The following is a 26,990-nucleotide window of genomic DNA, read 5'->3' on the forward strand; positions in this document are numbered from 1 at the left end:
AGAGAGAGAGAGAGAGAGATTGAGAGAGAGAGAGAGAGAGAGAGAGAGAGAGAGAGAGAGAGAGAGAGAGAGAGAGAGAGAGAGAGAGAGAGACAGGGGCGTCAATTGGGTATGGCAGGGGTATGCAGCTGCCATACCCTGGTTCCAGGGGGGAAATAAAAGTTACTTTTAAATATAAATCCATGAATGTCTCTTTGTCTATTTGTGCTGGTTATTATGTTGTTAAATTACAGTAAAATAACTACAAATGCAAAATTTTACAAAATGTTCACTTTAACAAGGTATTATAATTATATTCTCCCCATCTTGACAGAATGGTATATTCCCAGGTTCCGCAGGTCAGCTGCACAGGTGCAATTCATTATTGTTAATTATGATACGTTTACTAACATGCCAAGTTTAGCTGCACTTGAACAACCGTTCCAGGCTGCCATATCCAGCCCAAGAAACCGTAGAAACAGGGGTATAAATCGTAAAAATAAAATTACTTCTTAAAATAAATGTATCATGCCTGTCGCTAAGGTATGGCAACATGACTGGTGTCGCGCGCGTGCAAGACACCAGTCATGTTGCCATACCTTAGCTTTTTTCTGAACTGACGCCACTGGAGAGAGAGGAGGAGTGAGGGGGCACTGGAATGCTGAGTAGCATTCCACCGTTCTATAATCTATTGATCCCTCTCTCTCTCTCTCTCTCTCTCTCTCTCTCTCTCTCTCTCTCTCTCTCTCACCCTCTCTCCCTCTCTCCCTCTCTCTCTCTCTCAGTATGTCTCTCTTTCTCTCTCTTATCACTTTGTTATAAGCCCCTTTCTCTCCTCTCGTTCTGATGCCTCCCTCTTTCTCTCTCTCCCTCGCTCTCTGCTCAATTACATCACAGACACTCTTGAGCGCAAAGTGTGTGTGTGTGTGTGTGTGCGTGCGTGCGTGCGTGTGTGCGTGTGCGTGTGCGTGCGTGTGTGTATGTGTGTGTTCAGATGGAGAGCGATTGGACAGTGAGTGGACGGTGAGGTAAAAGAATTGCTGTGCGGGATAGAGAGAGACAGAGACATAGAGACAGAGACGCAGACAGAGAGTGAGACGTAGACAGAGATCCGTGTGTCAACACTCGATATCCTGCAAGCAAGAATGAATCAGTCATGTAAACAGGAACGAATGATCCATCATTGATCCCAGTTGAGACTGCAGCGTCATCCAACACTCTGCTTCTCAACCTGTGGGTCGGGACCCCCAGGGGGGGTTGCCAAATTATTTCGGGGGGTCCCCAGATGATTAGCTTAACGTGCAACATTGTTTTCTCACTCAACAGTAAAGAAACCAACTAAGTTTAAGTGTATAGAGGGCACATTTCTAAAGTGACAATTTAAGGACTTTTTAAACTCATTGAATGCCCTTTTCAAGATGGCCTCCAAGTACCAGGATGCCACGTTCCTAAATTTCTAGTGCACGGATACATTTTTAGTGCACGGATTGTGCACGCCCATGCACCATACATGCACCATATGTGTAGTACTTTTTAACAGCTTTCAAACAAAAAAAATCCGCTTGGAAATCCGTTCAGGCATTCATGAGATAGAAGCCTTCAAAGTCAGACAAAACAAACACTGCCACCTTCCTAAATTTCTAGTGCACGGATCAATTTTTAGTGCACGGATCGTGCACGCCCATGCCTAGATCATGCACCATATGTGTAGTACTTTTTAACAGCTTTCAAACAAAAAAGTCCGCTTGGAAATCCGTTCAGGCATTCATGAGATACAAGCCTTCAAAGTCAGACAAAACAAACACTGCCACCTTCCTAAATTTCTAGTGCACGGATCAATTTTTAGTGCACGGATCGTGCACGCCCATGCCTAGATCATGCACCATATGTGTAGTACTTTTTAACAGCTTTCAAACAAAAAAAATCCGCTTGGAAATCCGTTCAGGCATTCATGAGATACAAGCCTTCAAAGTCAGACAAAACAAACATTTTGCCATTTTGAAAGATGTGTTTGTCATGGGGCTAAACGTGCAATTTCGCGATTGCAAAATTGTCAAATATATCCACCTGTTTCCGCGAGATTTACTGTAGCATTATTTGCGGGACACATTGCCTTGCATTGCGAGGCGTTGTGAGCATGTAGATCTGCTATTCTAACTGAGTTATACGAAATGTAATGCCTCAACTCTTAGTGCTCGTGTTAAAATATGATTATTTTGGGGGTCGCGGCCTGAAACGGTTGAGAACCACGCTGATCTAACACGGTGCTTCTCAAATGTTTTTGATTCCCAAATTTACATAGCCAATATATTTGGCCGTGGCCCCCCATCTGAGAAGGTTTTGTGCCATGCAGGGACCGCCAGAAGAGAAGATTTATGTAAAAGACAATCAAAATTATTCAAAATTTTTGAACATTTCCAACAATGTGTATCGCCCTTGCCAACAGTCATCATAAAGTGTGACTCCCTATACCCTTTCAAAACCGTTATAAAAGAGCACCTGCCACTCAAGTAGCGATGGGTATCGTCTGCGATACTTTTGATGGTATCGATCGCATGACGTCGATACTATCGGGTATCGGTTCACGTAAAAACTCTGTATCTGCATCTGTAACAGTTGGGCTACTGAGAGTTTATTGACTGCTTTAGTAGGCTATACACTCGTTACTGTGGAAAATAGCTGACAGTAGCCTATAATGTTTATTATTATGATGATTATCCAACGTCTATACTCTCCGCTCCGCCACACTGTGTGATCATCATCACCTCTGCTCTACCGCAGCAGCGGGTCACCACTCTTTCCGTGTTGAAGTTACACTTAATTAAAAAGTATCGAAAATGGAATCGAAAAGGGTATCGTATCGATTCCCAGGTATCGAAAAAGGGTATCGTATCGATTCAAAGGTGAACGATACCCATCCCTACACTCAAGGCTTATCCTTTTAGCATTCGTTTACCATGAGAAATGTCACAACTTGTCTGCGTGTAGAGGTGAAGCCGTGTGTGTACACACACAGTACATTTACAGTCTATGGGTTGGTTCCCTTGACACGTCACTGTGACATCACAGGTGACATCACCTATGTAAAAGTCCATATACCGGTATGGGTATTCCCAAGAATCCCTTTTATGCCCATATATGAAGATTCCTGATGTCATCGATATATATCACTGGCCAGATGGCCAAGACATGGCCCATATCTGTGTGGCTGGTTCAGATAGGGATCTCCATGTATGGGCCTACAATATATTGTATGTTGTGATGTATGTCATGGGAACCACTCTAACAGAATCCCTTTTATGGCCATATATGGAGATCCCTGATGTCATCAATATTAACAGGACTTCATATGGGAATGCCCATATATGGAGGAAGACATCCCATATCTGTGCGGCTGGTTCAGACAGGGATCTCCATGTATGGGCATAAAAGGGATGGACTATATACAGTACATGGATCTCCATATATGGGTTACTGGTCCGATATACATCACTGGCCAGATGGCCAAGAATTAGGTTGCATGTTTCCCTGAGGTGTCTTACTAGTAGTATAACTGTACCTCTGTACTTTTTGCAAACTGTTAATAATCAATCAATCAATCAATCAATCAATCAATCAATCAATCAATCAATCAATCATTTGTTAATGCAACTAAAAGATGCAATAGCTTTTATTGTTAATTTAACTATGTAATGTGTGTGTGTGTGTGTGTGTGTGTGTGTGTGTGTGTGTGTGTGTGTGTGTGTGTGTGTGTGTGTGTGTGTGTGTGTGTCCCACTCCCAGCCATCGAGCAGAGCATTGAACAGGAGGAGGGGCTGAACAGATCATCGGCAGACCTGAGGATCCGCAAGACACAGGTAAGCCACGCCCTCCTACGCCTGAGACACGATTTACAAAACCAGAACTTACTATCCGGTTGTTGCTGATAGTTGTCATGGCTACGACAATGGCGATCGATTCTGTGATCAAGGTCACAGCATGAACATTGTAAATCGGTCCATATTAACCACTTAAAGATGAAGTGCCATGACCCCCCCCCCCCCCCCCCCCCAAAAAAAAACAAACAAACATGATTATCAGGTATTATGATTATACTAAGGAAGATCTTTTCCCAAAAAGTGTACAGAAAGAGTTAAAATTAGTTTTTTATGTGGCCACACCCACCAGTTCATTAAGTATGCCTGGTTGTCATGATGGGTGGTGACCCAGCTGACGTTAGCCACACCCACAGTGTTTGGGTGAATGGTAAAAGGGGAGGGGTTGATTATATGATGTCATTTTCAGGGGCCCCACATGAATGTTCTTCATAGGGGGAGGGGGCTATTCAAAGATGTGCACACATTTTCATGACTTTTAAAAAATAGCAGATCTACAAGCTCGCAGTGTGGCACTCGTGCGGTGAGCTTGTATATCTGCTATTTTTCAATAGCTAAAGTGTAAAATAATGAAGGCCCCTCCACCTTGGGCCCTAGTAACTCAGTACCACTTTTCCCCGACTTGTGACGCCCCTGGTCATTTTAACTGTGTTTTTGGATCTGCACTTTTGACCCACAAGGTGGCAGCCTCCCGGAAGAAACCCCAAATACAAAGAGAATACATAATTGCTCACAACAACCACACCAGGGCGCACTAACGAAGTACTGTCAACCTCCTAAACACTCGAAAACTAGAAAAAAGTACAAAACTATGGCGCGCCTCTTTAAACCCTATATGGTTGACGGCGTTGAGCATAAAACTATAGCGTTCAGGGCTCCATAGAATGGTGACGCGTTGCGAGCTTTCCCCGCGATACGGACGGCGGGGTTTAAAGAGGCGGTGCCATAGTTTTGTACTTTTTCTGTTTTTCATGTGTCTAGGAGGTTGAAAGTACTTCATTAGACCCCCTGGTGTGTTTTTTATGAGAAATGATGTATTCTCTTGGTATTTGTTTGTTTTCTCTTGGAGGCTGCCACCTTGTGGTCAAAAGTGTCAGTTAAAAAACACACATACCAAGTATGTCACAGTATCAACTCATCCCCTAATTACTATTCACCCAACAGTGTGGGGTGTGACTAACTTCAGCTGGGTCACCACCCACCATGACATCCATGCATACTTAATGAACTGGGGGTGTGGCCACATAAAAACCCAATTTTAACTCTTTCTGTATACTTTTTTGGAAAAAATCTTCCTCCTAGTATAATCATAATACCTGATAATCATGTTTTAGAGGGGGGAAAAATCATGGCACCACCTCTTTAAGTGGTTAAAGTTTATTTCCTAGAGCAGAGTTTGTGGATATCAGTGTCTGACAGGCAACTATCTCGGACCAATGCTGTTCCCTAGCAACGCCGGTCCACTGTCTGACACGTGCCATGAAATGTTTCAGAATGGGCCTACACGCTGCTGCAACACGAGCATTATGTCCACAGGTTGTAGTGAGATATCATAATTAGGGATGGGACGATACCTGATATTATCGTTTATCGTGATAAAAAACACATTTAAATTATCGGTGATACCGTCCTCCTCGATCAATTCACCTTTTATTTGCTGAGCTCCATATCCGGTACCACTTAAAGGTGATACACCATGCATTTAAAAAGTATTTATGTCATATTGTTTATGTCCCAAAAAACGTTTTTCAAAAGGTTTGAGGCTAAATTACCACTCCTGAATAGAGAGCCTCTCATTTTTGAATGGCTCTCAGAGCATTACCTTTGGCCAGTACCACCTTTGGCCTGAACTGCGCCCCCCGATTTTTTTTTTCTTCAAAAACGGACGTTTATGACGTCACAAACGGCAGCAAATCTGGACAGCCTGTTTTGAGAACCCGTGGGATGCTTTTAACCTCCACCTTCCCAAAACCAGAGAAAGACACAACGGTCTGAAATGGGACTTTGTGAGGATAGAAAAAAAGGTTTTAAAATAGGAAAAGTGAATTTTCATGGTGTATCACCTTTAAACACTCTATAATTGGTCAAATGTACTATAGGTACTTGATACAGTCTTTTTTTCACTCTCTATCAAATGTCTTAGCCGAATAGCTCCCAACGCGACGCGTTGTGAGCTTGTAGATCGGCTATTTTTTGGCAAATGTTCCACCCAAGGATAATGGATTTTGATTATCGCTATAATATCGTAAAATCACGATTTCTTTTGTCACAATAATCGTGATATGAAATGTTCATATCGTCCCATCCCTAATCATGATGTAGGTGAATTCTGCATCGTAGTAAGAGTATGTTAAAGGTAGGGTAGGTAAGTGATATTTTGGGGTAAAAACAAAAAGGTTTTTGTTAGAAGATTAAAACACTATATTCTGATAGTAACCATTGCTATAGACATAGAGCGTTTGTTCCGTCACAGGGGTCTCCCTGTGTCTCCAGCTTTTTAATAAACAGAAAAATCGATATTCAGGTGGACAGGCAGTCAATCATGGCGAGAGTACTCATTTATAAGCTATACTTTTATAGTGTTCCAGCGCCAGGTTTATTGTGTTCCAGTTCCCTTTGTGCCGCGCTGCGAGCTTGCTCATCTGCAGTCATTGGAGGTGTAGTCTGCCTGTTCCCCTCCATTGAGGGATTTTACACCCCGTTTGGTGTTGGGTAGGACACCTACTGGTTGACAAGTAGTACTGCATCAAGCGCATAAGTAAATCCACCTGGCCAGTTTGAAAATAAGAATAAACCCCCCCCCTGGCCAAGAGGAGATTCAGTCTTTGACAGGATAACCGGAACACTCACTCCAAGACACACTCGCCCCCATTTCTTTCACGGACCGCTCGCGTCCCCCCCCAACGGTTCTTATATTCACTTTACTGAGGTTAGGAATAGGGATGTCCCGATACCACTTTTTTGCTGACCGAGTACAAGTACGAGTACTTCATTTTGAGTACTCGCCGATACCGAATACCGATACGAGTACAATTAAACATACTCTCCCCCATGCCTTCGGCTGGTGGAGACAATAATACAAAATGTCTATAATTTTTTTTTTCTTTTTTTTTTTCTTCAGATGTTCCTCACTTTCTGGCTGTATATAACACATTAAATTGCATTGCTTTCCCAGAACATGGCACAACTGCCACACATTTCACTTTTTTTTTCAGGTTTAGCCCATGGAAATTCCTGTACTGTGCATGATAGATGCTCAAACATTTTGTATTTTTACTTTTGATACTTTTTTTTTTTTTAAACTTTGTTTATTTGATTTTCAAGTGAAGCATTTAAGGCAATGAAGTGGTACAATAATAAGAGTAGCAGCTTCTTTTGTACAAACAACAAATATACAACAGTGGTATGAGGATTGACATTTTCACCCAAAACAATTAAAAAAGAATATACATAATATAGGATAAAGAAAATATGTTATTACAGACAAGCAAGCACAAAAAAAAGACAAGACAACAACCAAAAAACAAAAATAAAACAAAAACATCAACATCAGTCAAACAACACATCCACGTCTATGAAATCCATATAATCCGCATAGCAGGACAACACACCCGACACAGCAAACCCATCATATCCAAACCCCAATGGACCTCCTGTATCCTTATAGTATGTCCTCAACCAGAGATGGATTCAGGTTCGTAACAAAATGAAGGAAAGGACCCCATATCTTCCCAAATTTCTCAGTGGAGCCGTTCAGTGCGAGTCTAATTTTCTCCAATTTGAGACAGTGTAAAGTGTCTCTCAACCAGTGAGTGTATGAGGGAGGGGTAGGGGATTTCCAGTTAATTAGAATTAGTCTCCTGGCCAACAGAGTAACGAAGGCCAAAACATCCCTCTCCAATTTGGAAAGAGATGGTAGTGAGGGGAAGACCCCAAACAGAGCACCCAAGGGAGTAGGCTCCACTCTTTGCCCCACTATGTCTGATATAGAGTGGAAGATTTCAGTCCAATAGTTGTGTAGGGAGGGGCAAAGCCAGAACGTGTGAATGAGGTCCGCTGGAGAATGTTTACATCTATCACATTCAGAAGATACGTTGTCATAAATTCTAGCCAACCGAGCCTTAGTGTAATAGATACGATGTACTAGCTTACATTGGATCAGACCATGTCTCGCACAAATAGAGGACCCATGTACTCGTAGTAAGATAGCATCCCATATCTCCTCGGTTATTTCCTCCCCCAGATCTTCCTCCCAGCGGGCTTTTATAGTGTTCAGTGATTCAGGGCGCAAACAACAAATATCTTCATAAATCTGTGAGATTGCACCCTTAAGAACTGGTAATGGGGCCAAGAAAGTGTCTATTGCAGTGTCATCTGGTAAGTTGGGAAAGGCAGGAAATGTATTACGGACAAAGTTGCGGACTTGTAGATATCTAAAAAAATGCTGTTTGGGAATGGAATATTCATCTGCAAGTTGTTGGAAAGATGCAAAGACGTTTTCAATATATAGGTCCTTAAAGGTACGAATACCAAGACCCGACCAGGTTGAGAAGACACCATCTAGCAGGGAGGGATGAAATGCATGGTTAGAAGCCAATGGGGCATTAATAGAGTAAGACTGTAGGCCATAATGACGTCTAAATTGGCCCCAGATCTTCAGTGATTTTTTAACAATAACATTCTTAGTGTATGGGGAGGTGGAGGAAAGAATGGGAGAGTGTAACAGGGCCTTCAGTGACACTGGTCTAGTGGAGTTCGCCTCCATAATCAGCCACGTTGGGGGGGGGTCAAGGACTTCATATAAAATCCAACATTTGAGAATCCTAATATTGGCAGACCAATAATAGGACCTAAAATTAGGTAACGCCATCCCGCCAAGAGATTTGGGTCTTTGCAAGTACTGTTTACGAAGCCTTGGAACCTTCTTATCCCAGATAAACTCAGAGATCATACTGTCCAGCTTATTGAAAAAGGTCTGAGGAAGAAATAGGGGAATACATTGAAAGAGGTAGGAGAAACGGGGAAGAATATTCATTTTCACCGAGTTGATCCGCGCAACCAGGGATAGATTGAGCAAAGACCAACGTTCAATGTCTTCTTTGACCCTTGTCAATAATGGAGCAAAATTAGTCTTATAAAGATCCTCATAACTGCGCAAGACATAAATACCAAGATATTTGAAGCCCTCTAGAGCAGTCTTAAAGGGTAGGTTACCTAAAGGATAGCCCCTGGCGGCATTATTAATAGGGTACTTTTGATACTTTAAGAGAGAGAGAGAAAGGCGAAGTGGCGGAACACACAGGGTACTCGGGCGCTTTGTGAGCAGTATCGGACGAGTACCGATACCGCAAAATAGGCCGGTATCGGGGCGAGTACCGATACCACGAGTACCGATACCGCATCCCTAGTTAGGAATAAGGTTAGGTTTAGGCATAGTTTTACTGAGGTTAGGTTTCTTGTATTCTCTGACAGAGGGGTAGATGTTTGTTCTCCGCCACACAGGAAGACACCATGTTCAAATCACCAGGAGTACTTAATACTTTTAAAATTCCACTCTGCTCTGGTGACGATGTCATGATGTGAAGGAGGCGCTCCCATCACCGTAGCGTAGAAATGGAAGCTTTTCTGAAGTGATCATTGTGCTGAGCCCAGGGGCGGGGGGGGACTGAGTTACTAGGGCCCAAGGTGGAGGGGCCTTGATTGTTTTATACATTTAGCTATTGGAAAATAGCAGATATTCAAGCTCACAGCGCGGCACCGAGTGCCGCGCTGCGAGCTTGTAGATCTGCTATTTTTGAAAAGTCGTGAAAAAACGTGTGCAAATCTTTGAATAATTATATGCATTTTTTAAGCCAACATTTGGAACTAAAATGTTGCTTCTGGGAGGGTCCCTGGAACGAAATATTTTTAGATGGGGGTCCGTGGCCAAATACATATCATTTTGGGGGTCCTTGACATGAAAAAGTTTGAGCGCCACTGACATAGAACCACAGTTAAAAAAAAAAAAAAAGAAAAAAAAAAAACCTTTAGAAGGATTTGAAATATTCAAAGACCGGCACTTGATTTTTCAAAAATAGCACATCTGCAAGCTCGCAGCGCGGCACTCGGTGCCGCGCTGCGAGCTTGCACATCTGCTATTTTTCAATAGCTAAAGCACAAAACAATGCGTTCCGTGCAGTCTAAATGGGTTAAACCCCCCTCCTCCCCCTATGAAGAACATTCACGGGGGGCCCGCAGTGGATCCTTGTACCCAGAATTTGGTGCGTCACCCCTGGCCGAGCCGCTGGTATACCCCCTGCTGCTGCCGTCCCGGCCGCCGGTCGGCCCGGGTCTATTTATAACCTGGAATGATTTGATTCTTTAGCTATTGAAAAATTGCAGACACACAGTACAAGCTCACAGCGCAGCACCGTGAATGAACACCCTGCTCTATCACACTACATCGCCACCCAAAAACAGCAAAAGCAGCGGAACCACAAGCCCCCGAAACGCGGTCGCTGTCTATACCCGCCAACTACCTGTACATATCGTCACTGTCGGGCAGAAACCTCGTATCTCCAAGTTTCAAATGTGTATGTTTTTTCGCGAGGTAAAGCCCTGCTTCACCATACAAGACTATCGCACAAAAGTAGTGAAAACAGCAGATCTAGAAGCACACAACGCCTCGCATCGCGAGGCGTTGTGTGCTTGTAGATCGGCTGTTTTCACTAGTTTAGTTCATTTTTTAAATGATAAATACAAAATGAACGCTTTTGGACATGCAAGGTTTCCACCTGACAACTACGTATACATTGTATCAATGTCTTTAGGACGCCCCCCTCCTCGTAAACGAGACGCTATACGGTAAATCTCAAAGGGTAAGGGGGGGTTTATTCCTAATAAAGAATTTCAATCATCGTTGATATACCGTATGGGACACGAAGACACACGGAAAACGTGCAGGGAGAAAAGAGGGTGGAGGTGGGGATGGAGAGAGGGGAGAGGGAGGAGAGAGGGTGGAGATGGAGGGATGTGGTGGATCCTCCAGAGCAGGCACGTGCACACATAGACATCAAACGGGGCTCGAGCCCCTGCCCTTTTAACTGTCTGTAAAAAGGTGCCCTTTCCAGACCATGAATGCAGTTTTTACTGTGGTGAAATGAAATGCAAACGCCCGCTTTCCATGCCAAACCTGAAGGCAGCATTCAAGAGAATTGCCTTGTCCAAACTCTCCTGAACTTGAATGCGGCGTCTTACGTTGAAAGAATTGCCCTCTCCGTGTAGAAATCCATGCCGTTACGCCACATCTCCAGTATTCACTTGACTATGCTTAGTTCAGTGTGGTATCAAGCACCGAAAATAGCCGACCTCCAAGCTCGCAGTAGGGATGGGACGATAAGCGATATTATCGTTTATCGTGATTAAAAAACACTCACGATAATCGTATCGCGGAGGTTTAATTTATCGTGTTATCATCCTCCGTCATGCACTGGGATCACCTTTCATTCGCCGAGATGCATATTACTTAAACCCCCTGTAATTGGTAAAAGGTAGTTATAATATACGTACTTGATACAGTCTTTTGCACTATCAAATGTCTTTGCCCAAAAAATAGCCGATCTACAAGCTCACAACGCGTTGCGACGCGTTGTGAGCTTGTAGATCTGCTATTTTTTGGGAAATGTTCCGCCACCAGGATAATTGATTTCGATTATCGCGATAATATCCTAAATCCTGCCGTAAATCACGATTTCTTTTGTCACAATAATCGTGAAATGAAACGTACATATCGTCCCATCCCTATAGCTTGGAGGTCTGCTATTTTCAATATTTTCACCAAAAGGCCCTTTTTTTTTTTTTTTTTAGAAATGTCAGCCCCTGCCTCTCTAACATCCTCTGCACGTCCCTGCTCTAGAGTTGTGCAGGGAGGGCAGTGAGTGCAGTGCAGTGCAGTGGTCCAGTGGAGGAGGAGAGTTAGTGCTGCTTCGTGTATAAGGCTGCAACCAGGCCTGTGAAGCCTCCACTGTCCCATAACTCTATTCCATTGTGATTCTAGGGGTCACGATTCAAAAAAAAAAAAAGGAAAAAAAATGTATCTATTCCAATCAGTCATGTTGTTGTCATCTGGACTTTAACAAATGAAGCCTAGACGTCATTTCCAACATCGATTAACATTTTCGATGCCCTATTTTATTATTCGTCGCACAGCGAATAAAAATGATATCAAATGCGACGCAATGTGAGCTTGTAGATCGGCCATTTTCATTTTTTTGGAAACGTTTCGCCTATTAAAAACATGCCCTAAAATAGGGATAGACTACTAATCAATATCGATTAGAGATGTTTTTATATATATATATATATCGTCGTTGTCAGGTGGAAACCTTGTATGTCCAAAACCGTTCGTTTTGCATTTATCATTTTTAAAATAATTAAAACTAGTGAAAACAGCCGATCTACAAGCACACAACGCCTCGCACCGCGAGGCGTTGTGTGCATGTAGATCAGGAGATCAGGATTGGTTTTAAATCCCAGTGCAGTGCAGGGATCCTGCCTAAGAGCATGTGTGCTACGGTGCTGCGGTGTACGAACATGATGGTTAGACGTGTGCAATGTTTCTGCCGTGGAAAAAGACAGATGCTGGTCATGTTCATATGTAACACGATGATGTACATAGTATATGATCCCAGGTGCATCATGGTACTTGTAGTTTCAAAGAGAATAATGTAGCTGTCATGTGCAGTGGCCCATGACGCGTCTAACCTGTGGTATGTGACATTGTCCTCAACCCAGCCCATGAACAATTCTTTTTTATTACCGCTTATTTTAACCCATTTTAGGCCTAGAATTATTGAATGCTTTAACCAGTGAAAAATAGCAGATATACAAGCTCTCTGCAAGCTTGTAGATATGCTATTTTTGAAAAAGTCGTGAAAATGTGTGCAAATCTTTGAATAACTCAAATTTTGCTTAATCTGGGGGGTTCCTGGAACTAAATATTTTGAGATGGGGGTCCGTGGCCAAATAAATATCATTTTGGGGGGTCCTTCACATGAAAAGGTTTGAGAACCACTGACATAGTAGTCTCTCAAGAACAGACTAACTGAGCTCCAGTTAAGTGAAAAGGACCTTTTCTTTGACGATGGCTGGCCAGATTGCTGACATAGAAACATAGGGTTTTTCAAAAAATCTTAGAAGGATTCAAAAGACACTTATAGAATCGGGTCAAAATTCAAATTTTCACAATTTTTCAAAAATAGCAGATCTACAAGCTTGCAGCGCGGCACTCGGTGCCGCGCTGTGAGCTTGTATATCTGCTATTTTTCAATAGTTAAAGCATAAAATAATAATACACAATAATGTGTACCCGTTCTGAATGGGTTTTAATCACCCTTAATTATTCATTCATTCTTAATGAATATTTCCTTTTTTTTTTTGCTCAGTCAATGTCATTGTTTTAGCAGAGCTGTTCATTTAGTCGCTATGCAGAACACCACCATGTTTGTTTCATTTGACCCTCAATTGTTCTGTGCCGTCGTTTCGTCTCTGTGTCAGCGAGCTCCTCGCTGCCACCCTGTGGTGGAGAGTGGGAACTGCGGCAGCCACCCCCCAGGCATTGCAGTATCAGCACTTACCTAACGTCATGATGTCTGTTCTCATGGCAGTGAGGGCACGCACGCACGCACACGCACGCACATACACACACACGCACGCACGCACGCACGCACACACACACACACGCACACACACACACACACACACACACACACAGACTGTTTGCCTCACATGGAAAAATAAAGTAATTGTGGTAGATAAAAATAAACCAGATAGGCTACGATTCAATAAACTCACAATCAAGACACAATGACAGCATTATTACACATCCCAGTTCAGAGATGATACAATGATAAAACACACGCGCGCACGCACGCACGCACGCACGCACGCACGCACGCACGCACACACACACACACACAATGACATATTTGAATAGCACATTCCGAGTAATACATATATTTTTTACATGTTTGTATCTGTAAATAAAATAACCTGGGTTTAGATACGAACAGTTCAGCAGCTAGCAAGGCTGGCAGAATAGAATAGAATAGAATAGAATAGAATAGAATAGAATCTTAACCCTAACCTCACAGAAACTATGGCTAAACCTAACCTCAAAACCACGCCCACCTGGTCCAAACCCGGGGAAAAGAGAAAGTCCGTAATTGATACAGGTTGATATCATAGACAAGGCATACAAACATCAGCCTCCAGAGGGCGCCAGAATGAGATGACGAGACCAATAATTGTAGACCTGCTCTGTGAAAGGCCAGAGTCCATGTTACAGTGAGTGAATGATGCTGATAATCCCTTAACCTTCTCCCTCTCTCTCTCCCTCTCTCTCTCTGCCCCCCCCCCCCCCTCTCTCTCCCTTTCTCTCTGTCTCTCTCTCTCCTTCTCTCCCTCGGTCTCTCTGTCCGTCCGTCCGTCCGTGCAGCACTCGACGCTGTCACGTAAGTTCGTTGAGGTGATGACTGAGTACAACACCACGCAGTCCAAGTACCGGGACCGCTGCAAGGACCGCATCCAGAGACAACTGGAGATCAGTGAGTACACACGCACAAACACTCCTACACACACACACACACACACACACACACACACACACACACACACACACACACACACACACACACACACACACACAAGCCTAGAGCCGAACTACAAGCCCACAATACGCTGCAACGCGTTGTGTGCTTGTAGATCGGCAATTGTTTTGCAACTATGTATAAAAGGTGTTTTATTCTATTTCCAACCCCTGAACCTTTTGAAATATCTTAACCTTAAACTCATTCCCCAACCCGGGTCTTTTTCTAATTGTAAACGTGTGTCTAAAAATCTATCTCCAACCATAAAACAACAGTTTATTTCTTGTGAGGACCGAAGATCCTCACAAGTGTGGTAAAGTAGACACACACACACACACACACACACACACACACACACACACACACACACACACACACACACACACACACACACACACACACACACACACATCCAAACTTTATACGCACATCCACAGCGGGCAGCGAGACAAATTGACGTTGAGGGTTTTACTGTTGAGGATCCAACACCACGGATCACAGGTTTGTTTTTGTATGAATACAACCAGTAAGACGCCTCAGGGCGAGGTCGCGCCAATTCCAGTGGCCAGTGATGTATATCGGACCAGTTACCCATATATGGAGACCCATGCGTGATAGTCAAGCCAGAGCGTGATGTCAGAGCAGCAAACCCATAGAACCACAGACAAACCAATAGAACCACAGACACACCTATAGAACCACAGACAAACCCATAGAACCACAGACAAACCCATAGAACCACAGACAAACCCATAGAACCACAGACAAACCCATAGAACCACAGACAAACCCATAGAACCACAGACAAACCCATAGAATCACAGACAAACACATAGAACCATAGACAAACCCATATAACCACAGACAAACCCATAGAATCACAGACAAACACATAGAACCACAGACAAACCCATAGAACCACAGACAAACCCATAGAACAACAGACAAACCCATAGAACCACAGACAAACCCATAGAACCACAGACAAACCCATAGAATCACAGACAAACCCATAGAATCACAGACAAACCCATAGAACAACAGACAACCCCATAGAATCACAGACAAACCCATAGAACCATAGACAAACCCATAGAACCATAGACAAACCCATAGAATCACAGTGACAGCAATCTGGGAACCCATCGTCAAAGAAGAAAGGGCGACACCCATCGGAGCGTTCTCTGAGGCTCTCTCTCGATTACAGATTACAGTGACAGAGATACGTGGACAAGATGTGCCGGTTTTCTATAAGTATACTTAAGACCTGCGGTCGCAATAAGTGTGACCCTATGTTTTAACAGCGGGCCGGCGGCAACAGCCGGTGACTCTGGGCGACGTCGTCCGAAAGGTTAAATTATGTTCATGTTTTTGGCCAACGCGTCCCACTGACAAATAACGCACTTCCGGAAAATACGGCCGCCCGCCGGCCGCTGTTAAATCGCAACCGTGAGTTTTGTCTCGGTATGCAGGTTGTTCTGGTCTCATCGGCATCTGATCGGAACCGTGAACAGCTGCGGATCAGCGAGGCAATTAAAAACAAAAACTAATGATCATTATAAATGAGATCATTGCGGATTACACAGATGGTTATAACATTCTCATATGTTGTTTTACAATGCCGTTGTAACACCGAATGTACGCACACGCACACGCACACACACACACACACACACACGCACACGCACACGCATACGCACACGCACACGCACACACGCACGCGCGCGTGCGCATAAATGCAGACTGCAGAGGTGGTGCAGATATTTTCTCGGCAGTGGAGCTCTGACCTTCAGCGAGACAGATGCAAGTTACACACACACACACACACACACACACACACACACACACACACACACACACACACACACACACACACACACCAGCCGGTAGTGTGTGTAGTAACATGGTGGTGTAGTAAAATGTGACCATGCCACTAATGCTGTCTCTCCGTTTTCTCTCTCCTTCTCCCTGCATGCTCTCCTCTATGTGCATGTACGTGTGTGTGTGTGTGTGTGTGTGTGTGTGTGTGTGTGTGTGTGTGTGTGTGTGTGTGTGTGTGTGCATGCATAAATAACTGTTTGTATTTGCGCGTATTCCTGTCTCGTGTATGTGTGCTACTTTGTGCTCCTGTGTGTGCGCGTTTCTGTTTTTCTGTGTGTGTGTGTGTGTGTGTGTGTGTGTGTGTGTGTGTGTGTGTGTGTGTGTGTGTGTGTGTGTGTGTGTGTTTGTGCGTGTGCACTCACCCCTGCGTGTGCATTTGTGTGTGTGTGCGTGTGCTTCTTTTGTGCGTGCTTGCACATTTGTGTGTGTGTGTGCGTGCCTGTGTGTGTGTGTGTGTGTGTGTGTGTGTGTGTGTGTGTGTGTGTGTGTGTGTGTGTGTGTGTGTGCGTGCGTGCGTGCGTGTTCGTGCGCGTGTGTGTGTGTGTGTGTGTGTGCGTGCGCGCTCTGCAGCCGGGAGGACCACCACCAATGAGGAGCTAGAGGACATGTTGGAGAGTGGCAAGCTGGCCATCTTCACCGACGATGTAAGCACCGCACCTGAGCCCCGCGCGGGCCCCGTTTAAAACGTCATTCTGGTATCTGAGATACAAAATGGCCGCCGGGTGCGTTGTGACATCTAGTGAACACGGCAGCAGGTCACGGGTCACATGACGTCCAGACCAAACTGGGACTGCGGCGGTGAGGTGTCGCTCTAAAAGAAAAGCCCGGGTTTACGCGCCGCCGCGCGTCGCCGTCCGCGCCCCCAAGTTTTATCGGCGCGTGACGGCGTCGCGCGACGGGGCGTCAACTCTAGGGGCTTAACAGTGCCGGGGGGACTTTTAAGTTGAAGGAGGGGCCCTCGAATCCTTCAAATTAAAAGTTCACATGTTCGCAGAGGCCACATGCCATTGGCCAGTACCAAGATCACATGACCTTAGTGTCTTCTGGTGCTGGTCGGTGTCATACCCTGTGACACACTGTTCCTTCATATTGACCTTTTTTATTATTTCTGTTTGTGATGCAACGTTTTCTGAAGACTTGAGGCTTCATTCATACGCCACGGCACCATGGTACCGCGGGCCGACAAACAAACATGTCACTATTTTTCGGTCATGGTTAGAAATAGCTAAAATAGTAGATCTACAAGCTCACATTGTGATGCCTTGTGAGCTAGTAGATGTGCTATTTTCGTTATGCGTGGTATGATGAAGTATGTATAGGGCTTAAGTCGTTAAGCTAACACATAATTGCAACTGAAAGACGACATTAAGATGAGATGAGATAGACTTTATTAATCCCCCAAAGGGGAAATTGAGGCGTTACAGCAGCATAATGTGATCAAATAAATAATCTACAAGACAAATAAAGAACACATGTACATAATAGGGCATTAACGACTTGTGATTTTTGCAAGTCGACTCGACTCGGTAAAAAGTTGAGTTGATGTCGATTTTATTGTTTGATGATCACATCACACACAACCCCCAGATGAATAACTTAAAGTGCAACATTGTTTTCTCACTCAATTTAAGGACTTTATAGTACCTCTAAAATGACAAATTAAACACTGTCCAAATTGTCAAATATATAGAGGCAGAAATGGTGAAAATAGCCGATCTGCATGCTCACAACGCCTCGCGACGCGAGGCGTTGTGAGCATGTAGATCTGCTATTTTCACAATAGAACCGTGTTATACAAAATGTAATCATTCTGTCCTTGACAAAAAGCAATCCCACTGTTTGAATGCTGTACAGACGCACACATGGAGCAAAAATAACGCTAGAAAAAAATACAAAGGATTTATTTTTTTCAACTTCGACTTTCGACTTTGTCTGGTGGGAGTCGACTTGTGTAACGAAGTCGACTGAGTCGACTTGTCGACTTTTTCGTTAATGCCCTAGTAGGACATAATCGCACGAGAGCAGACACAGAAACAATTGCATTTATTGAGAAAGTTCCCATGCATCATGCAATCTGATGGCAGTTGGCATACATTAAAGACAGCCCGTATCACTCTGTTGCTGCTGTTGTTTTTTTGGTGGCAAGATGGAAATAAGTACCTGCACGGGTAACTGGAGAGATCTAAACAGCTCTGTGTTAAAAAGCAGACCATGTTGAGAGCATCCCAGTGAGAGCTGCAGAGCCGGGACAGGTGACCATGGGGTCATCATCATCATTCACTGTCCCGACCGTGTCCTATAACGTCTTGTTGTCCAAACCGAACGTGCCTCCTCAGATCAAGATGGACTCTCAGATGACCAAGCAGGCCCTGAACGAGATCGAAACCCGACACACTGAGATCATCAAACTGGAAAACAGCATCCGCGAACTCCACGACATGTTCGTTGACATGGCCATGCTGGTGGAGAGCCAGGTACGGCGGCACGCACGCACGCACGCACGCACGCACGCACACACGCACGCACACACACACACACACACACACACACACACACACACACACACACATTTGAACAATTTATTCATGTCCACACAAAGTAGAGCACACATGGGACAAATATTAAAGGTCATGTATAGGGCTGTCACAATTATTACGTAATCGTCTAATCGTGATTATTTGACATAATCGTGATTTTTTGGGGGGGAAATAGCAGATCTACAAGCACACAACGATGCGACGCGTTGTGAGCTTGTAGATCGGCTATTTCCACTATCAATGTTCTTTTTTAAGTATAAAGTTGTCAAATATGTCAGTAATTTCTTTGTATATTTAGGTTATGTGTCATATCTACCATATGCAACTTTAAAGCCTAAAAGCCAAACAGAAATGTAATTATCAACGACAAAAACACAATTAAATCACTAATCGTCAATTATTTGAATGACAATTAATCGTCATGTAAAATGTCATATCGTGACAGCCCTAGTCATGTACACAGGAAGTAGAAAACAAACAACTGTAGTTTATTTGAAAACTACATTCTAAAGACAGGGAAATAATTATTATAGCCAGAAGATGGTAATGCCCACAAGGGCATACATAGCCTGGCACACTGCCCACAAGATGTACTCTAGGGTATAGCATCAAAAAACTGGTATAAGGCAAGTCACATGACAGTCTTCTGTCATGTGATTTGCAGCAGATTCTAATAGACTAATCACTGAAACTCACCTTCACCTGTCATCAGGTGAGGTTTGTAGTGTCTACAAGAAAAACCGCTCTGAAAAGGAAATGCCCAAATAAGGCATTTCCTGTGTACAGGGCCTTTAAAAGCAAAGTTAAGGTTACAATCACAAAGTCACGGCATATGTCTTAATGATACAATAATCATGTCACTCAGTAGGCCTACTCTATAGCCCCTTTTCCACTGACATGGCCCAACACCACACCACTCCACACCGCCCACTTGTGCCAGGTTTTCCACCACAGCTATTTTTTGGCGAATCCATTTGTGTAGAGTGAAATAGGAGCATACAGTACCAAATGTGCCAGGTCTGTTTATCAAGTATAGAGGTGTGGTGTTTTAAAGTGGTAATGAACAAAAGCTAATTCATCCCAGTGTATGTCAGAGGACAAATCCACGATGAAGTGAATTCTCTGCGATACGATTATTGTGAGTGTGCTTTTATCTTGATGAAGGATAATAACGATTACCGTCCCATCGCTACTTACACGCATGCACATGTACGCACACAGGCACACGCGCAGGCAGACAGCAGTGTTTTTAAACCAGGGTTGTTTTGGCAGAGGACATTTCACAACTGTGTTTCCATATAGAATGCATTATTATTGCAATCAGTTAAAGGACAACTTTGTTTTTTTACAACAAGGCTTCATATTTTATATTGTAATTAGAGAAAAAAAATCATTTGCTTAGTTCTATTGTTTTATCACGTTTACCGTGCTAAAATGTGGGGCATGCGTACGCACGGCCACACAAGTGGCTAAATATGTATTTTTAGACACAAAAGCCAGCAGTTTCTTTATTGCTATTTACAGTAACACTTCTAGCCCCCATAAGTCACATCCAACCATGAAAGGTTGCGTTGTATCTTGGGAATGGGCTTATTCTGTGTAAAATGACATATTTAGCCACTTGTACGCATGCCCCCAACCACTGAAATAAGAATCTCAAAAACAATTTAACACTCATCTTTTAAAATTCTTTAATTACAATCTAAAAAACTAAAGTTGTCCTTTAATAGAAGATTAAACAACTTTATGCAACAAACAAGGAGTAGTTATCGGTGGCTAACAACAAAGCAGGAGGAAATATTGGAAGATACAGTGTTACAACATTAGAAGTTAGGCTCTTAACTTTCACAATGTTCACATATACCGCTGTTGTACGTAATCGGTATGTGCTCGTTGCTTGTATGTTGTTGCATGCTAATTGTGTGGGTGTGTGCGTGTGTGCGTGTGCAGGGAGAGATGATTGACAGAATTGAGTACAACGTGGAACACTCTGTGGACTATGTGGAGCGAGCCGTGTCTGACACCAAGAAGGCCGTCAAGTACCAGAGCCAGGCCCGTAAGGTTAGTAGTACGCGCACAGTACCAGAGCACCCGTCCAGGGGCGTCAATTGGGTATGGCAGGGGTATGCAGCTTTTAAATATAAATCCATGAATGTCTCTTTGTTAAATTACAGTAAAAATAAAGTGCACATTTTAACAAAATGGTCACTTTAACAAGGCATTATAATTATATTCTCCACACTTGTATTCTCCCCATCTTGACAAAATGGTATATTCCCAGGTTCCGTGGGTCAGCTGCACAGGTGCAATGCATTATTGTAAATGTGGCACGTTTACTAACATGCCAAGTTTAGATGCACTTGAACAACCCGTTCCAGGCTGCCATATCCAGCCCAAGAAACGTGGAAACCTGTGTAAAAAACTGACAAAACTAGTTTTTTTCAGACATTGTGAAAATAGCCGATCTACATGCTCACAACGCCTCGCAGCGCGAGGCGTTGTGAGCATGTAGATCTGCTATTTTCACAATAGAACCGTGTTATACAAAATGTAATGCCTCTTTTCCATGAGGACTCCCATCTTTGCCATACCCTAGCTTTTGCTGAACTGACGCCACTGCACCCGTCACACTGCTGAACAACCCGTACGGTTTGTCGCACTTAGAACTACAGACTCACTCCCTAGCTTCCGCCGTGGACTGAAGACTCACCTCTTCAGACTCCACCTAAACCCATAGCACTACTGTAACACGCCCCTTCCCTCAATGACCATACATGAAGCTAGTTAGCATTTTTAGGTTTTAGAAACGTTTTTAGTGATTTTTTACTGTTTTTTTTACTGATTAGGTGCGTGGTCTACCTATATGTTATTGTTTTTCTAGATTGATATTCCTATTGTTATTGTTGTTGACGTACTGACACATGTTATCTTGCTTATCATATTGATGTATTACCTGCTTATTGTAAGTCGCTTTGGATTAAAAGTGTCAGCTAAATGCCTCAATTGTAAATTGTGCACAGCTCTGAAGCACCCGTCACTGTACCGAAGCATACGTAAGGTTTGTACGACTGTAGACTGGCGCGTGCTGCTGCGTTCCTGCTCTCTAGACCAGTGGTTCCCAAACTGTTCAGGTCGAGACCCAAAAGAGAAATTAGGCATTTGCCCCGGACACAAACTAGTGAAAACGGCCGATCGACAAGCTCACAACGCAACGCTTTGCGCCTCGCTGTGAGCTTGTAGATCGGCTATTTTCACTACTTCTTAATTCTTTTCTAATTTATGGAATATCTTAGATTTTTCTTTGATTTATTAATGAAATGACTTGGAAAAAATCATTCCATTCTTCTTTTATTCATTAAACTCGTAGCTTTTTAGGAGAAAAAACTTTTAACTCATTGACTGCGATTTTGATCCCTCTTCTTTTGCGACAAACTGCCAGCATTTTGTTTAACTTAACGTGGGCGCATGCGTGCACATCGTGCACGGCCGTTCACAGATCGCGTTCGCTCTACGATCCAGCCGTGGAAAGCAACAAAAAAGAGCAGGGAACTAAAAATTAAGAAAAAATGTATGCGTGCCCCACAAATGGGTCCCGACCCAGTGTTTGGGAACCAGTGCTCTAGAGAGCCTGGCTCCTTAGCCGACTGGTAATGTTACGCGCCCACGGATCCAGGTGTACCAGGTTTGTCTCCCGGGCGGGCGCTACAACTGCACAGAAGCACCCATAAAGTTAACCGTGCAGAACTGAAGCACCAGCAGGTCAGTCCACATACTGTACTGAATGAAGAACAGCGCCTCACCCTCTCTCTCTCTCTCTCTCTCTCCCTCTCTCGCTGCATGGACCCTGCAGAAGAAGATCATGATCATCATCTGCTGTGTAATCCTGGGTGTGGTCCTGGCGTCTAGCATCGGAGGCACGCTGGGCTTCTAGAAGCCCCCGTTGCCTCCGCCGCTGCCGCCATGACGACTGATACCCAGCTCCACGACCGACCGTCCAATTGACAGCCAGCAGAGAAAAGCAAAAGAAAACAACGACAACAACCAACCAACAACAACAACAACAACATCAACAACAACCTACAATCTACAACTTACAACCACAAAAAAACACCACACTAGAACAAGAATGCTATCCAATCACAGATAAGAGGGGGAAAAAAAGCCGACATACCAAGGTGTTGGGTGGGGGTTGCAAAAACAACAAAGACAAAAAAAGATGTGTATCAAAAACGTTAAAAACGCCACCGCATTATAGCTGACATAAATACATAATGTATACGAAAAAGAGAGGGTTACAAATAAGTCTTAATATTTATTACAGATGTACATGTAAATGTATGGAACATGTGAAGCAACACATGGGTTAGCTACCTGTAAAGAAATGTATGACCTATACGATGACTTTTACTTGTTTGTTTTGCTCTTTTTTTTTCTTCTTTTCTTATTTTTTAAGGGTTTCTTTGTTTTTTTGGGAGTCTCTGATGACAGTTAAACAGTGACCGGTGTGTGGGGTCGTGTGTTCTGCGAGGCGGGTTCTAGAGTCTAAATCCCTTTTCACTAGAGCTGGTGGGTGTCGGGGAGGTCTAGAGCTAAAGGCCCAGCGCGCCCCAGAACATCCAGAATGCGACGCAGTGTTCTTGAGAAAACAAACGAACGTGCAACATTTTCTACCGGTCGGTTTCTGTGAGCAGTTTCAGAGCGGAGTACTTCAGAGCCTACTTCCAGGACGTAAATGTGTTCCTCTAGTTCCTCCGCGCGGCGGAAGAGCTGCGCTCTAGAGTCACATTTATGCACTAGAAGTAGTTTTCTGAAGGACCCGCTGTCAAACTGGCTCTGCAGCACATTGCTGTTAGACTCAGCAAACCCAGACGACAGGCCCCCTTGTCTTTTGGGAGGTACCGGCCTCGCTATTGGTTCACATAGACCTCTTGAGATCCCCCTCTCATTGGTCCCTCGCTTCTGCCATTCACCTTAGTCGGCCTATCAGCAAGCCTTATCTGCCACAGTGTGGGCAAATCAATCCGGATTTCTTTGGGCATGTTAATTTGTCCTTATATTTTGAGCTATATGGGAGAAGCCCACTCACCCGGCTTTGTAGATGACCAATGCAATAGCTGAATACCTCCTTTGGGGGGAGGGGGGGGAGGGGTGTTATTGCATTGGTAGATTTCCGTGCTGACAACCTCCCCTTCTGGTCTCATCCAATCACAGAGCAGAGGGACGGGCTGTGGGTTTTCCTCTTCCAACATGATTGGCCGGCAACAGAAAACCAATAGTTTGACTCACAGGCGGAAGGTTGGAAAGGAGCGGAGAAACTGATGTACAGTTGAACTATGCAGCTTTAGATATAGACGACTTGTCCCGCCTCCTTCCCCTAAAGACGGCCAACGAGAAATAAGAGTTCACGTCAGGGTGACCAATGACACGCGGGGACGAATAATTGCGCGTGCAGTAAAAAAGGGCTGTCATTCACTTGTCGCCATGGAAATTAAAACGGGAGCTTTTAACACCATAGCAACGGCGGAGGTCATATATACTGTAGGTCAAGCTCCGGGCCGTCACGACTGTTCTTCCAGGAGATTCTCAAAATGAAGAGAACGCGTTAAAAAGTAACAAAGAAGAAAAAAAGAAAAATCCCAACACCTAATGAACAAACGAGACCGACCCTGAAATCTTAGGAAACCTTACCAACCTTGCTTGCCCTGGAACCTGAGTGTCATAATGACGACGTTCGATGTATGTTTCGGTTTGGTTTGGTTTTGCTTTGTGTTTCGTTTTTATTTTATTTTTATTTTGTATTCTTAATTTTTTTGGAGGAATGTTTGTTAGTTGGTTGCTTGGTTGTTTTTTCCGTGATGATGCTGTTCCCAGTGCGTGGCGTGTCCTGTGAGTGTCCGGCCTGCCATCTTAGATTTTAGACGCAGTTCCTTTTATGTCCTTATATGGTTTGAAGCATTTGCCTGTAAGTTTCCCTCTTCCCCCGATACCCCCCGACCCCCCCTCCTCCCACACTCCATCCCTCCACTACTCTTCCATCTATCTATAGTAATGACACATTACACACCGCGTAGATGCCTGAGAGTAATACAGGTGCTATTGGTTTGGGAGGATTGCGACACGTAGCATGCTAATGTTAGATTATAGATTTTCCTATTGGAAAGGTGGGGGAACACGTTTATAAGCAACCGTCCGCGTAACCCTCTTCATACACACAAACTATGATTTCATCATATTCACGAATCAGTTCTCTGAACACATACCGTTTGTTACGTATCGCCATGCTACTGCTAGCGTTATCATGCTGTGGCCTAGCGGTACCCTTATCATGCTAAGTCCTAGCGGTATACCCTTGCCACACCCTTGGCTAGCAGTTTAGTATGTTATTTATTATGCTATGGTGGCGACGGCTAGCTATCACGAAACTATATCATTTTCTACACACCTATTTGCCTAGTTTGGTCGTGACACACTTTTCAGCACAATGGTTATTAACAACGGCACATATCGACACAGCATGATGCTGTTTGCTGGCACCTGTTGTGCATAAAAGTAGCACAAATTGCCCAGACTAGACATAGACATACAGGGGCCACATGAAAGTAACACGGTTATGAAGATCGCGGCTCAATTCATGCGGTACTGTGGTTGTACATCTATACGCACGATTTATGCTTCGGCATGCGGCGACGTTACATGCTAAAGAAATAGCAGTGCTTTACGGATGTGGCGCGTATTTTCAGCATGCGACACTGTCACGTGACGGAGCATAAAACTAAGCCAATATGGGGTTATGAATGTTCATTTCATTCGGCACAGAGGTAGGCTACTCTCTGTCCTGTGCTGTAGGTTGTGGTTCCGTTAAACTCTACCGTCACAATAGAAAAAGGTGGAAATATTTGTAATGGGACCTACAGCACAGCGCAATGCTAATTGCTAACCCGACCATAATGCCACAGTCGGTTTCAATGTCGTCACATACATCAGGCGGCGAGCTCCCATTAAGCAAGGCACTTAACCCCTAAACTCTGCCGTCAGCGGAAGAAGCTGGTGATCCAACAGCAGACAATATTTCAGAGCCACATATAGGTCATAATACTGTATATATGAATATTATTACTCGAGATATGGGTTGTGGTTAGTCATCCATTCTCTGCTGCATTACACAAGAGGCTAGCTAACAACGTGAACAATGCTCCAGCGCCAGCCACGAAGCCTGACTCAGATACAGACAGCCTGCGGCGCCATCCCACCTACAGTACAGCCTGTGTGTGTGTGTGTGTGTGTGTGTGTGTGTGTGTGTGTGTGTGTGTGTGTGTGCGTGCGTGCGTGCGTGCGTGCGCGTGAAGGCAGATGAGCTGAAGCATTCTGACAGTATGGGGCCACCTCCATGCCGAATCCCAGCTCAGCTGTGTATCGCGTGTGTGTGAGTGTGGGTGTGTGTGTGGGGGGGGGGGGGGGGGGGGGGGGGGGAGTTGCCTTCCCTTCACCAATTGCCTACGTACCCCTCCCCCACACACTCTCTCACATGAATTCCCCCCTTAAAACATATTATGCCCCATTTCCCGCACACGCGCCCCCTCTAAAAACATACACACTCCATGTCGGAGGCAATAATTCAATTGCTTTATACCATTTAGATTAGGTTTGGTGACTTTGCGCGGTTCGCTTCTTTTCTAGACTCTGTCCTATCATGTTCTGAACACCAGGTTCAAATTAGCCGTGTTGACTTATTGGTAGCAATACCTCGCCAAGGAAAGGGGAAATAAATCAGCGCTTTTTGTCCAATACTGTGTGCTGTTTTGCAGCGTTTGTAGTTAGTTAGTTAGTTAGTTAGTTAGTTAGTTAGCATTTATGTGTTTGCTGTACATGTCCTTGATATTGTAAATACAATTTAACAGGACAAGGACAGTAGTGGAGGTGCAGTCAACATTTATTATTTTTCTTTTCTTTCTTTTTTTACCACCCAAAACCAAAACTGACTTCATACAAAAAAGTCTTCATACTGAAACCAAAGTGTAGTGACCACTACCCCGTGTCCTATTGAACAGCAAAATCCAATAGATTTTTCTTTTTTTTTTTTGTCTAAACTTTAG

General features: G+C 44.0%; 1 protein-coding gene across 1 annotated transcript in view; it reads left to right on the forward strand.

The window, feature by feature from the left end:
• stx1b (syntaxin 1B) overlaps window positions 1–22,828 on the forward strand; it is a gene marked incomplete at both ends in the record, with an annotated part of 127,933 nt that extends 105,105 nt beyond the window's left edge. The window contains 6 exons of the mRNA XM_080724324.1: window positions 3,763–3,836; window positions 14,329–14,437; window positions 16,931–17,004; window positions 18,697–18,834; window positions 20,848–20,958; window positions 22,748–22,828. Of these exons, the coding sequence (XP_080580450.1) occupies window positions 3,763–3,836; window positions 14,329–14,437; window positions 16,931–17,004; window positions 18,697–18,834; window positions 20,848–20,958; window positions 22,748–22,828 (587 nt within the window). The remainder of the gene's footprint in view (window positions 1–3,762; window positions 3,837–14,328; window positions 14,438–16,930; window positions 17,005–18,696; window positions 18,835–20,847; window positions 20,959–22,747) is intronic.
• Window positions 22,829–26,990: the final 4,162 nt, after the last annotated feature.

Source organism: Nannobrachium achirus (genome assembly GCF_963921795.1).
Source record: "Nannobrachium achirus genome assembly, chromosome: 4".
Classification (NCBI taxonomy): Eukaryota; Metazoa; Chordata; class Actinopteri; order Myctophiformes; family Myctophidae; genus Nannobrachium; species Nannobrachium achirus.